Source organism: Abrus precatorius, unplaced genomic scaffold (assembly GCF_003935025.1).
Source record: "Abrus precatorius isolate BTA unplaced genomic scaffold, Abrus_2018 Scaffold10, whole genome shotgun sequence".
NCBI lineage: Eukaryota > Viridiplantae > Streptophyta > Magnoliopsida > Fabales > Fabaceae > Abrus > Abrus precatorius.
Window position 1 is genome coordinate 21,962,247 of NW_020874292.1, and position 16,067 is coordinate 21,978,313.

General features: G+C 26.1%; 1 protein-coding gene across 1 annotated transcript; it reads left to right on the top strand.

Annotated features, from left to right (window-relative positions):
• Positions 1–14,148: 14,148 nt before the first annotated feature.
• On the top strand, positions 14,149–16,067 carry LOC113852050 (probably inactive leucine-rich repeat receptor-like protein kinase At5g48380). Its single transcript, XM_027482308.1, has 2 exons — positions 14,149–14,943; positions 15,084–16,067. Exons 1-2 carry the CDS (start codon positions 14,149–14,151, stop codon positions 16,065–16,067), a joined length of 1,779 nt encoding a protein of 592 aa, XP_027338109.1.

Here is a 16,067-nt window from a genome sequence, read left to right on the forward strand (position 1 = left end):
CTTGTTTCAGTTTAGCTGCTACCACTTTAAACTGCTTCTATATCAGAAATAAATAATAAAATCATGAATTTATGTGACGACTATAAATTCATGTTATGTATTTGATGTATTGGAATTCATGCGAGTTTATACCTCGAGTAATTCTAATGTTAATCTTAAAAGTTGTGGTACGTATATTTGATTTTATTATGTTAAATCCCTATCGTATTTTTTTTTTATTTCTTTTTCTTCTTTGAAGTGAATTGATATTAAATATACATTAAATATCTGATTTAGTGTAAAGAATATCAAAAGCAAAAAAGAATTGAAAAAAATAAAATGAGAGAAGCTCACAAAAGTAATTGCAATCTATATTTGTACCATATGATGTAAGTTTTTTTTTTTTTTACAATATTTTATGCTATCATTTTTTGTTCATATTAATAGTACAGAATATTTGACTATGTATATACTTATTTATTTTTTCCACATCATACCATTTATATAAATTTTCTAAAAAACATTTACAAATTAAGTATATATATATATTTTTTAAATTTTGCTTAGAGTTCTGAGCAAAATGCACCCTGCCTCCAGTTTATTATTATTTTTACCCTTGTTTGTATTGAATCCATTTCTTATAAGGTATGATGAAAATTTGAATGATATTTATATGATCTAGTTTTTATATATTTCATCAATAAATCATTTTGGTCGAAAGGTGAGTCAAACACTATTTAAATACGAATAAGATAACGCGTTAAAGAGATTTTTTTTAAATTAAAAAATATTATATTGGTTGAAAGAGTAAATTCTCTAGTGACAAAAAGTAAAAAAACAAATTAAAGAGGCTTGAGTGGTAAATGTTAATTGAACTAATAAAAAATGAATTCTATGCTCATAAAAGACCGTTCAACATGTTAATATAAATATAATGACTTATGTTTATATAAATTAAATGTATTAAAATGTTTTAAAACAAATGTCACGAAATTTAGTTATGTAATATCCTTTATGATTACGTTTTCATATATGTATCTTAAAATTTTATTTAATCATACATTATATTTTAAATATTTTAATTACACACACGTATATATATATATATAAAATATTTTAATTAACTAAAGTATGTATTACGTGTTTACTTATTAGTTAAACACGTCATTATTATAAACATTGAATTTGAAAAAAAAAATCCATAGACAAGTATTCCAAAATGCACGTGTCTCATGTACGAAAGAAAGAAAATAAGAAATATCCGTATATTTCTTGTGGAATAATACAAAGAGCGAAATAGAACTTGCATGCGCATCCATTGAGTATTGACCACCAAAACACAGATTATTTTACTTATTTCGTTGTTTAGTGTTTATGGTGAATTCATGAAAACATTTGACCGGCCTTGATGGAAGCCTGTGAGCAGGGAAAGCTTTCCAAGAGGTAGAAAATTTGAGTGCAAGTTCTTCGTGTTCATCTGCATGGTTTCGTTTCAAGGGCTATTTATGTGTAAGTTTTCATTCTATTTACCTTTTCTCACACGGTGGTATTCTATTACCTAATTACTGTTGTCATACATCATGATCGAGATAACGTCATACCAACCAAATTCAAGACAATCCCATATATATCGGAAGAAATCAATGACAAGTGTCCAGAAAATTAATTAGTGATTGTTACAGCTAAGAGAAAATTCAGATCTATCGTAGTTTATTGTATCGTAGTTTAACGTCTTTCGATGTTAACATGAAATAGACTAATGTATCGTAGTTTATTGGATAAATAAAATTATAAGATTTAGTTTACAGTGAAGTCAAAAGGTGAACGAGCAAACCATAATTTAACAACTTTGATATCTGATTACTCTGAGTCTCTTTATTTGCTTATCACTTTTTTTTCTTCTTAATGTTTTTTCCTCCTCAATGGGGTGGTTTATAGCTTAACGAGTGTTAATTAAATATATATTTTTTTTCCACAACTATCTAGAATTTTGGCCATTCACGCATTATCATTTTGAAAGTTCTACCAGTCTTGTTAACGAACCTTTCCAAGTTCAAAATTTCCATGTTAAAAGAGGTCCAACAGTATTCATCAAACACCTCCTTTATAGTATTATTAATTCAATTTCTATACAGCTGAAGGGTGGTGGTGGGCTTTACGGGGAGAACCTTACAAGTGAGCACTAGTAGTAGCATGTGGGAGAATGAGAAAGCCAACAACGACCACAATTCTAAGTGAAAAACTCGTACGTCTTCGATGTGTCAAAGTAAAATGTGATAATGGAGGCACTTATGCCCAAAGAATGCGTGAAAAATAAAATCATAATATTCATTTGCAACAAAATATTTATAATAAGAATATCAATAAAATAAAAATTAATTACATACTCAAAATATTTTTAATAAAGATAACTAACTAAATTATTTTGATTTAATAAACTCAAACAATAAAGCATATTGTTAATATTTCTCTTTTACTTTTCAAACTGCAAACTCTATTTTATTTACAATTTAAATGTAAATATACAACACTTCTAAGAACTTATATAACAATAATGACGACCAGAATAATAATAATAATAATAACTAATTCATACTTGATACTATTTTACTTTTGCAGGATGTTTAAATTCTCTCATGTAGATATTTGTATGAATTATATTCGTTCAAAACAGTATCAATTTGAGTAAATATATTATGTAATAAATTTTTATAAAATATAAAATTAATTAATTCAATTATTAATTTAAAAATCTTTATTAAATATATCAACTTCATAAAATTTTATACAACAGTAAAATAAATAGATAACCCATCACATTTCTATACATTAATGTGTAATATATTTTTAAAAATCTAATCATTAATTTGAAAATTTTTATTAAATATATTAACTTTATATAATTTTATAAAAATAAAATAAATAAATAATTCATCACATTACTATATTTTAACGTATACTGTATTTTTGAAATATAAATAAATATTAACTTTTAGATAATATGCTTAAAAATGTTTAAATTATATAAAATTTGATACATATAATTATAAAAATGATATAAAATAATTCAACAGTTACATGGGTCAATCTTACATTTTATAAAAATAGTTATTAAAAAACATATTGCAAGGAGTTTAAAAAGTATTTTATGATTCACATAACTAACAACTAAAATAAATATAAGTTTGCATATGTAAGAGTTAAATTCATTAGTTTATAAGTGTTTTGAATCTATTCAAAAGATACTATGACAAATTAAACTTTTAATTTATATTATGTTAAGTTAATCCAAAATTGGTATAATAAACCTACTTTTTATTAGTTCAAAAATATTTGAGAAAATAAAAATTCAGGTATTAAAATTAAAAGTCTAAATAAATTGGACCTTTTTAACTTGTTTTATTTTGGCCAAAAATTCATGTCGGTTTAAAAAAGATTAACTAAGGACTACTTGTAGTTATATATTTTTATGAGTTGATATTTACATCTTGATACATAAATTATCTACACGGATTCAATAAAAATATTTCTTTATTTTTTAATATATTATCATATTTAGCACATTTTTCACTATATATAAATTCAAAATCATAATTTTAGAACTTATTTGAGACTTAAACGTGGTGTGTTTGTTTGTTTTTTTTTTAAAAGTAAAATATGATATGAAATTATAAATTATGTAACTTAAATTTTTTAAATAATTTTAGAATGTTTATAAAAATTAAATTCAACTATAAGAAAGAAAGAACTAATTTATATTTTTTTTTAATCTTTAATACGTATTAAGATAGATATTTTTGGCAAATAAAAGTATCATGAAGCGGACTATCCCAAAAAAGCCAAGTTTAAACTATCATTCGATTTATTCTAGTTCCTTCTAATCCACCCACATTAATCTGCTATTCAATATGACTTAGCTCGAGTTGCATTGGGTAATCCGAATTGAAAGCTTTAAGTCAACTTTAAATAAGTTTATTTTAGGTAAATAGATCAAACCCGTTTAGTGTACACATGATCTAATTTTACTCATTTTTACGCTTACTCATACCTAATAAATTACTTTTTTTAGTGAAAGATTATAACAATAAAAATATAAAAATAAGAAAATTAATTAAACCGATTCAATTTTTAATACTAAAAACATGAGAATTGCTTACAAATCAAATTAAATTGTATTTATAATGAGTTTCAAACATGAAACTAATTTAAAAATAATTTTATGCAATTCAATTTTTTTTTTCAATTTTTAACGGTTGAAATTCAAGCTAAATGATATATGTAAGAGTTTTTTCTTATTCTGTAAGCACAATCCTTATGTTGTGCTTAAACATAGACAGTGGTGAGATTTTGTATGAACAATCATGAATGATGAACTTCATTAGTCTAAGTTACAAGGATAAAGGGAAACACTTTCAAAATGTTTTTATCAGAGATATCTAAATGGTATAAATATATGAAAATACACGTGTTCAGATTATGTATATGCATAATTAAACACAATTAAATTAGAAAACTAACATTCAGTTATTGCAAATCAACTTGCACCATGTACAGATTCGTTTCAGTTTTCTAAATTCTTACTCCTTAAAAGATGATAATGTTGTTTTTTAAAGAGAAGAGTAGGCTTAGTAACCTAAAATAGATGAACATGTGTGGTATATTTATAGATTTTAGAATGTGGAGACCTTTGTGGGAACTTGAATATCTGCACAAAATCAAAACGTTAGATAATAGATAAATGTAGCATAAAAATGTGCCACTTATAGTTAAGAAACTATGTTAAAAAAAATAGGAAACAAAATTGTTGAAGGTGTGAGTGGATCTATGTAATTTGCTAAACTTGCTAGACTCAGAAAAGTTCCTAGGCCACGACTATAGAGATCCTGACTCCCAAAAAAAAATAAAAATGCTAGCATTCTCCCAATTTGTCCATTTATCCACTATCAATCATAACAAGAAACCAAATATATGAATTATGGTGACATGTCCTCTAATAGTGAGTATTATCTCTCATGTATTACAATATATCAAGTCTCTCAACACTAACTCTTAACTTAATGAATAAATTACATGTTTATTTTATATTAAAACTAAATGAGATTTTTCAAAATAAATAAACAAAATAAAAGAAAATGTTAAATTGAATAAGAGTTTTATCAAAATAATAAATGTACTTATAATAATTGTCACATCATGAAACTTAATCTCATTCGTGCTACAAATCATTAAAATTCTTTGGTGAGGTACCTTTAGTAAAAAAATCGACAATCATCAACTTAGTACTAGTGTGTACAATGATTAACTTCCACTTTTATTATTATTAGTCATAAATATTGTAGTAGAATTATCATAGTACAACTTTAATAGTGTATAAATAGAGTTCACAATTCTAAGCTTAAATATAAAACTTTTCAACTATATATATATATATATATATATATATGTAAAATTGACTACACCTACTTATTACTGAGTGTATTAAATTTTGCAACGTAACTTCATCTACTTATTATTCTATACATTAAAATTCAAAATATATAAAGTCGTTTGCATTGACCCCACTTACTTATTACTCTGTACATTAAAACGTAAAATGTATAATTTATGAATTAAAATTATATTTTATTCACACTTATTATATTTGAATTGTATTTAAATAATATTTGCTAGTATTAATAGTTATATTATGTTACAAACAGTAACATAAATATTTATACTATAAATTAACTTAAATTACCATTATTAAAATTAATTATAATATTTTTCATAATTTACGAATTAAAATAATTATTGTAGTTTAATATAATCTATATTTTATTATGTACTTCTAACACTAAAATATATTTTGAATTAAAAAAATTAAACTTACAAGATTATTAGTTTATAATATATGTTGTTAAATTAAATTTATAATAAAAGATAAATTTGTATATTTAAATTATTTTCTTAATTAGTTTAACATAATCTATATTTTATGTTTCTCTTATTTTAATGTTTTATTAGAATTGATAGTTATATTATATTAGAATATTCTTTTATTGTAATACAAAATACTCAATTAGTTCAAAAATAAATGAATGCTTAAAAAAATAATTATTGAGTAATGTCACAAGAATTTTTTTTTATAAATAATATCAAAATAAAAAATTATACTTATAAAATTATTAATTTTATTATAGATTGTTAAATTACATTTTTAATAAAAAAAAGTTATGAAAAAATTATTTTTATGAAATGTAGTTTGAATTAAAAAAAAACACATTTATAAAAAATTACTTTTATTATAGATTGTTAGATCAAATTTCTAATTATTTCTAATAAGAGTGACTATAAATTGTTTTAAATTATCATCTATTAAAAATAACTATAATATTTTTTATAATTTACGATTTAAAATTATACCTGATTTGTAAGTTTAAAATAATTTATAATTTAATATATATTTTATTATGTATTTTAATATAATCTATATTTTTCATAATTTACGAATTAAAATTATTATTGTATTTTAATATAATCTATATTTTATTACGTACTTCTAACACTAAAATATATTTTGAATTAAAAAAATTAAACTTACAAAATTATTAGTTTATAATATATGTTGTTAAATTAAATTTATAATAAAAGACAAATTTGTATATTTAAATTATTTTATTAATTAGTTTAACATAATCTATCTTTCATATGTTTCTCTTATTTTAATGTTTTATTAGCATTGATAGTTATATTATATTAGAATATTCTTTTATTGTAATAGAAAATACTTAATTAGTTCAAAAATGAATGAATGCTTAAAAAAATAATTATTGAGTAATGTCACAAGAATTATTTTTTTATAATTAATATCAAAATAAAAAATTACGCTTATAAGATTATTACTTTTATTATAGATTGTTAAATTATATTTATAATAAAAAAATATTTATGAAAAAATTACTTTTATGAAATGTAGTTTGAATTAAAAAAAACACATTTATAAAAAATTACTTTTCTTATAGATTGTTAGATCAAATTTCTAATCATATCTAATAAGAGTGACTATAAATTACTTTAAATTACCATCTATTAAAAATAATTATAATATTTTTTCTAATTTACGATTTAAAATTATATCTGATTTGTAAGTTTAAAATAATTTATAATTTAATATATACTTCAAACACTAAAATATGAGTTGAATTAAAAATTACACTTATAAGATTATTACTTTTATTATAGATTGTTAAATTATATTTACATACAAATTATTTATGAAAAAGTTACTTTTATGAAAAGTAGTTTGAATTAAAAAAAATACATTTATGAAAAAATTACTTTTATTATAGATTGTTAGATCAAATTTCTAATAAAAAAATAAGTTTACATATTTAAATTATTTATTTAATTAGTTTAACATAATATATTCTTCAAAAATGAACTAATGCTTAAAAAAAATAATTATTAAGTAATGTCACATTCATTACTTTTTTATAATTAATATCAAAATAAACGAATCTTCCTAATTTTAGTGTCATTCATTATTTATCCTCATTTTATATTTATGTATAACTGTAACAAAAAATATAAACTTTTATTCTATTTTTACATATTTTTTATTAAAATTATATCATTATTTATTATTGTTTGAAACTTGTAACTTACGAATTAAAATAATATTTTATTGCATTAAAAGACGAAACCTATAAAGTCACTCCTATTGACTCCACTTACTTATTACCTTATGTATTAAAATTTGAAACGTATAACTTATATATTTAAATTATATTTTATTCATTCTTATTGTCTTTTAATTGTATTTAAAGAATGTCTATTAGAATTGATAGTTATATTATAATTAGAATATTTTTTTTTATTGTAATGAAAAATACTTAATTAGTTCAATATTATGAACGAATGCTTAAAACAAATAATTATTAAGTAATGTCACAAGAATTATTTTTTTTATAATTAATATCAAAATAAAAAATTACACTTATAAGATTATTATTTTTATTATAGATTGTTAAATTACATTTTTAATAAAAAATTATTTATGAAAAAATTACTTTTATGAAATGTAATTTGAATTAAAAAAAACACATTTATGAAAAAATTACAAATCAGCTTGCATAACGCACTGACCTATAAGTAGTAGTAGTAGTAGTTAGACTAATGTAATACACATATATGAACTACTAATGTGAATATAGCTCTTTAAGTTGGTCAAAGATTAATGGTCAGACTATATGAATTAGACTCCAATTGAATCACTAATTTAAGATTTTAAGTGTCTAATTCTTAGTCACTTTTATGGTTAGTCAAAGAGCTAAGTGCTTGCATTAACATCAAATAAAATAAACAATAATACATAATATTCCATGTATAATATGTATATGATATTCAAATTAAATAATAATATGTGTAACATATTATACTAGTATATCTAAAATAAAAACAAATATACAATTTTATGCTAAATATATTGTACAAACTCTCATGCCTAAGTAAAATTAGTAAACAGAACATGTTATATATAACTTTAAAAGCAATAATTTGCAAAAGGACAAAGCCTAATGGTTATGTTATTAAATGTGACCTACCAAATGCCCAATTCAAATCTTAATAAGATGAAATTATTATTATTATTATTATTATTATTAAGTAAGGGAGTAAAAACATTTTTAATGAAGGATTATAAATGCATTTAGCAAACTTTGCTATAGAAAAGAACAAGCAAGGTAGAGACATATTGAGAGCTCTAATACCAAATAAGATATATTTAAATGATCTAAATGTAACACTTTAATTTTATTTCCAAATAAATAAATAAATTTTGTAAAATGAGAGTAATAAAATTTTATTCAAATAATTTCCTAATGCACAATTTCATTAAATTATTTCAACATAAGGATGGATTATAAGTATGAATCAATCATTGCAATAGGACTTCATTAATACATGTCAGTTCAAAAATAAATATTCTAAGCCTTATAGCAGTATCATCTATCCCTTTACTGAAACCAGTGCTGATCGTTTTAGTCACCTGAAAAATAAATATAAGGGTGAATACTCTACACTATCACACACACATAAACAAGCATAGATTCTCACCTTGCCCATTCCACAAATTTTCTAACATATTTTAAATTATGCATTGCAAGTATAAGGCATTAATTCCATCATTTCATTCTCAATCACAAACAGGTGCGCTCACTGCACTATCAAACACTCATCATACAACACTCACTTGTGCTCACTGCATGCTAGTTACGTTCACTGTAGTACTGTGATCACATATTCCTGATGCCCTCAATCTCAGGGACTTACTCAGTTTCACACCATAGATGGTCGTCAGTTAGCTTCTGCTCCACGGATACAACATGTGCGGTATTGAGCCCCAGGCAAAGGTGTTACTTAGATGTTGAGTCAGGAGAAGAGTGTGTGGCCTGTGGTGCACCCACGCTCACTGTTAGTGTCACTACCACCCTTTCTTCCTCAAAGTATTTTTACCACTCCTATCTTTCACACCCCTAGTGTATCACTGAATCATTCATAGTTTTTCAACATATTCAAACACAATCACATTTAGCATGTCATTCACACACATTCTCACCCATTTCATAATATCCAATATCAATCAATGACATGTCTAAGCATTTCAACCACATTATAACTAACCATTTATCCACACATTGCACTCAATGTCAATCACATTGCATTCCATACAAAGTTCACATTACAAACACATCATAATCAAATCATTCCATCATACACATCATCCAATCGCTACCATATCATATTCCACACGAAATTTCAACTAAAGTACACACTTTCCTACATTCTATCTCAACCACATTTTATTATCTAGCTCTAATAACGAGTTTCAAACCAAAAGAGATAGGATAAAGTCTCTCATTACCTCGAATTGAAGACCCAACATGAAATATACAATGAAAGTGCTCCCCACACGAACTTTCGTCCTAAATATAGGAAAAATCCTATCAGAAACCAAGAAATCAAAGAAAGGAATGAAAACCTGAAACCTTAATCCACAGTACTTATGTCTAAATGCTCCAAACACAACCTCAACCATTAATCTTACATCTGAATAGCTTTAGAGGAAATTTAAACGGTGAAATAGGGTTTTGAGTCGAGAGAATCAAAGAGCTTTTAAAGAGAGGAATGAAAAATGAATTTTTCAAACCCTAAATTCCTCAAATACCCCTCTAATCGCGATGCTCTCACTACAGCGACACCCTTTCTCACTACAGAGAAAATATCAGAGGAAATTGCACTCTCTATAGAATCTCGCTACAGCGAGACACTCGCTACAATAAGACTGCACCCAGAAATGCACCCCTCTCTATTGCCTTTTTGCTACAGCAAGAGGCCTCTCACTACAGTGAGAATGTAACAGAATCACCTCTTTCTCCCTGACCCTCTCGCTACAGCAAGAATGTCTCTACAACACACACTTAGCCTATTCTCCAATCAACAAACCAACTATAAGTCAAATATCCTCATCCAATTCACGTCTATTCTAACACATATATTCGCATTATCACACAACCGAACGTATATATTTACATCATCATATTCACATCCAACTCATCACACAATCAAATGCACATTCAAAACATCAATTCACACACACACACACACACACACACACACATATATATATATATATATATATATTAATAATCAAACAATATTATAAAATTTGGATACATTAAACATGTTAAATAAGAACATTAACATCCGGCCATTGCAAATCAACTTGCATAACGCACTGACCCATAAGTAGTAATAGTAGTAGTGGTTAGACTAATGTAATACAAATATGTGAACTACCAATGTGAACATAGCTCTTTAAGTTGGTCAAAGACCGGTGATAAGACTGATGTGACTTAGACTCCAATTGAATCACTAATTTAATGTTTTAAGTGTTTAACTCTTAGTCACTTTTATGGTTGGTCAAACTGATAGGATTTAGATTTTCGTTGAATCACTATCTTAACTAATATTATTGTCAAATTATGCTAAATGTTTAAAGTCATTTTTGTGGTTGAACCACCACCTTAACCAATATTCTAGTCAGATTGCCAATATTTGACTAAAGTGCTAAGTGACCAACACTTAATTACTTTTATGGTTAAACCACTATCCAAACCACCAGTATTCAACAAAAAAAAAGAAAAGAAATTCATCTAAACAAGAATCTAAAGTCCTATTTGTAGATTACATAAATTTTAATATCCCTTAAGCCCATGTTTTTAAAACATGCTAGATAACTTATAAAATTCTTCAAATCCATATTTTGGATTGTGTATTATGGTAACTATTGTTGATTGTTTTTTACCTCTTGTTGGTATTTGACATTTGTTTCTAGTTGAAATGATCCAATTGGTGCTTTTGGTTTAAATACTCTTCACTTGATGAAACTTGGTCATTTGTTTCTAGTTGAAATGATCTAGTTGGTGGTTTTGGTGGAAATACTCTCTAGTTGATGAAACTTGGACCACTTCAACGAGTTTCTCTGAAGAATGATAACTTCTTGGTCAAATTATGATTCTTTCAATGTCATCTAAGTGCAATATCAAACTACTTACCTTGATCATCCTCTTCACATATGTGAACATAGCTCTTCAAGTTGGTTGAAGACTGATAGTTAGACTGATGTAACTTAGATTCCAATTGAATCACTAATTTAAGGTTTTAAGTGTCTAACCCTTAGCCATTTTTATGGTTGGTCAAACTAATAGGACTTAGATTCCTATCGAATCACTATCTTAACCAATATTCTTGTTTAAATTGCGCTAAATGTTTAAAGTCACTTTTGTGGTCAAACTACTACCTTAACAAATATTCTAGTCAAATCACTAATCTTTGGCTAAGGTGTCAAGTGACCAACACTTAGTTACTTTTGTGGTTGAACCATTATCCTAACCAATATTCTAGTCTAATTAATGGTTCCTGGATAAAGTGTCAAGTGATTAATACTTAGCTAATTTTGTGGTCAAATTTTAACATGAGTGAACAAGTATATAATTAATTACCTATATATAATACTTAATTGTAAATGTGTTATGTATCATTCTTTTTTCTTTATCAATGAATATATTTTTTATTTTTATTTATTTATTTTATTAGAACAATTACGTATGAATTTATTAAAGTAAATTTGAGAAAACATAGATTTTTTCTTTTATTTTTCAACAGGAAGACATAGATTGAATTCAACTAAACAAACTTTACTCAATCTTTCAATCTTTCCTTCTATCCTGGTCTACCTTTGTGAAAAGCAAGAATATATAGATCTCATAATCCAACATAAAACACCTTATAAATAATTCATACTCATTCAAAAGAAACATTTATCTATTTCATTAAGGCCTAGTGTTTAGGCCGATCACTCTTATATATAATATTTAAGAGCTTTTTTTGTGAAGATGATAAAATAAGAAATAATAGAATAAAGAAATAAACAAAGGAATGAGAAGGATAAATTCTTATCCTATTCCTTGTTTGATGTACATCAAAATAGTAAAATATATAACATTATATCATTTTTTAATGTTTGAGATAAATAAAAAATAATAGAATAAAATATAAATTATATTTAAATAATAATATTACTCTTTTATCTAAATCAATATAAATTTTTAAAACTAATTTTTATCAATTTTTTTATTTTTCAATATATATATATATATATATATTAAAATTTTAAAATATTTTATGTACATATAATATTAAAATTTGATATTAAATTATAATAATTTAATTTAATACTTTTACAATTAAAGTTTAATTTTAGATAAGAAATTATAATTAGAAAAAAATTATAAAAATTTTAAAAACATAATTTTCTTATAAAATATATTCTTTTCAAAAACTATTAAAATTATGTTCTACAAATATTTTTTTCATAAAATATAAGTAAAAATAAAAAAAAATAGTTATCGTATCATAATGATTCCCAACTTATCACCGTCTTTAAAATAAGAATTTAAATTATATTAATAAAATAAAATAACTCAATAGACTAAATTTTCATATTTTATTAATTAATAAATATAAAAAGTTAGATAAAATAGAATATCGTCATCCTATCTTATCCATCAAATAAATCCTCATATTTTATAAGTTTTCATGGTAAAAAAAAACTATAAGTCTTGCTTTTACAGAACATAATATTCTTTCCTACAAGAAAAAAATATTGAACTATTAAAAATAATAGTGCATGTAATATCGTATATTATTATTTTATTTCTTACACTTTAAAATTATATATATATATATATTCAAAAGATAGCTTTCAAATATAAAATAAACACTTTTAAGTGTCCTCTCTCAACACTACACAAAATATTTTTTAAAAAAAGTTACGAAGTATGGACAATCCCCTTTAAAGCAAAAGTCGGGTTTTCGTGCGTGTGTGTAACTTGTAAAGGACTTTCATGTTTTTAAAATGATTTCTTAACTCTAAGTTTTAACTCTTCATTTAAATATAACGTGATCAATCAGTAATGTCCAGTTCCACTTAATAGTTTAAAATTTTAAAAGAATAAAAAATAAAAATTCTTGTCTACTGTCATTGTTCTTACATAGGACTGGGATTGAGTTGTAGAAAGGTCGTTTCAATGGTTACCTTGTTTCACACGGGGAGTTCGCTGAATTAGTGTGGAAATATTGATAAAATGATAAGCATAAACAATGTCATTAATAATTTTCTTCAAAAAAGACTATGGCTCTGATTTGATTTATGTTCTAGTCATGTAGTGCTCTTGTGAAAATTCAAATTGAACTTCTAGGAAATTGCTTAGTCTTGATCCACTTTGTCTTTTAGTAATGAAAAACGAAAACAATGACACAGTTAAGTCTTGGAACTCATCGCTGTAACTAAATACATACATACATACAACACCTTGAAAAGTAACTGACAACCATCTGAACTCATTCTCGTGTTGTTTTTTGACATGCTTGCTCATAATAATTATAACCTTTCCTTTTGATCTTCTGAGGTTAACTACCTCAGAAATTGAAAACTTCGAGATGGACTATGTTTCAATTTTTCCATTTTCACTTGTCTCACTGTACCCGTATGTGTTTACAAAAATGAAACCTACCACAAGAAATTTGAATGTTCTCCTGATCTTCTTGTTGTCATTGTTTTGCCTCTTTATGGCGGGTTATGGTGCTAAAAGTCACATTCATTGCTTGCAAACCATCAAGAATTTGGACCCGTTTAATCATTTATCAAGCTGGGATTTCGAGAGCAACAATGAAGGTGACATATGTAGATTTAGTGGGGTTGAATGCTTGAATTATATGGAAGATAGAGTAATAAATATCTGGCTTTCTAATATGGGGCTGAAGGGCATGTTCCCCAGTTGCATTGAACATTTCACATGGTTGCAGAGTCTGGACCTCTCATACAACGAGCTTTATGGAAATATCCCATCTGATATATCAAGTAATTTGCCATATCTGACCTCACTTGATCTCTCAAAAAACAATTTTTATGGTGAAATTCCAAAGGGTATTGCCAACTTCTCTTACTTAGATACCCTTAGACTTGATGGCAACCAGTTAACTGGCCAAATCCCAAAAGAACTTGGGTTGCTTCCTCGGATTAGAGATTTTAGTGTCGCTAACAATTTGTTAACAGGGCCAGTGCCTGATTTTGTCAGCAATGTAGATGTGAGTTTGAGCTATGCCAATAATAGTGGACTCTGTGGGGGAATACTAGAAAGCTGTGACCAGAGCTTATTTGATAGATCATTTTGGTATAGTTTCATTATTGGTTTTGTTTCTTCAGCAGCAGCTATCATGTACCATTATGCACCTTGGACAGAATTCAAAAAGAGGAGGAGTAACGCCGTATATCCCTTAAGAAAAAAGCAGAACTATCAAAAGGAGACTGGACAAGCAGTTGAATTGCTGCCACTGGCCTTGCAAGAGCAAGGAAGCCAAGAGGTTCTCATACTCTCTCTCTTTCCCTCTTATTTTAGTCATACTTGTGTCATCTCACTTTTCACATTAGGAAAATATCAGTTTGTATATATCTCATATATTAAGGTCATGTTACATAATGTGGTGTGACATTCAATTTACAGCTGTCAAGATTGTTAGAGAGATTGATTCCTAGGATGAGCTTCATGGAACTATGCAGGGCAACTGAATATTTTACTGCAGACAACATATTGGGGCTGGGAACAACAGGGATTATGTACAAGGCCAAGGTACCAAATAACTGTTTCTTGGCAGTTAAGAGACTATATGATGCTGATATGTACAAGAGGGAATTCTTACTTGAAACAATGATTCCGGGGAGACACAAGCCCATAAACATAGCTCCTTTGTATGGATTCTTCATGGAGAAAAACGAAAGGATTTTGGTGTATAAGTACATGGCTAATGGAAAACTTAGTAACTGGTTACATTCTGATGAAGGACAACCAACAATAAAATTGGAATGGCCAGAGAGAATTCACATTGCACTTGGGCTTGCAAGGGGTTTATCTTGGCTCCACAAAAGGTGCAAGATAGTCCATCTCAATCTAGATTCGGAGTGTGTCTTGCTGGACAAGAATTTTGAGCCAAAAATTTCCAATTTTGGCAAGGCAAAATTCATAAACCAGTTGGTTGAAGATCATGAAAGGATGAAATTGTTTTTGATTGATGGAATTGGGGTGAAGGGTTCTGTGGAGAGGGATGTCTATGACTTTGGAATAATCCTTTTTGAGCTTATAACTGGGAAAAGATTAAGTCCAACGACTGATACTTGTGGCAATGCTAATGACTCTCTGATGAAATATATTAGTAATAACTTGTTCGCTGATCCTATTGATTTTTTTGATGCCGTTGACAAATCTATCATTGGGAAAGGTTTTGATAATAAAATCCTCGATCTCCTCGAAGTTGCATGTGACTGTGTTAAGGATTCTATAGAGCAACGGCCAATGATGGTTGATATGTACAAAACTATTAGAGCCATGTGGGAGAGTTATAAACCCTGGTTTGATTCTGAAAGGCTGAAGCTATCTATGAGGTGTTCAGATCAGATAACTTGTAGCAACGAAATGGAATGTATTTGTTGA

Excerpts from the sequence above, each read along its gene's own strand:
- LOC113852050 (XM_027482308.1), top strand. The coding sequence starts at position 14,149 with ATGGCGGGTTATGGTGCTAAAAGTCACATTCATTGCTTGCAAACCATC. Across the intron at positions 14,944-15,083 it reads AAGAGCAAGGAAGCCAAGAG|CTGTCAAGATTGTTAGAGAG; the intron begins GTTCTCATACTC and ends TTCAATTTACAG.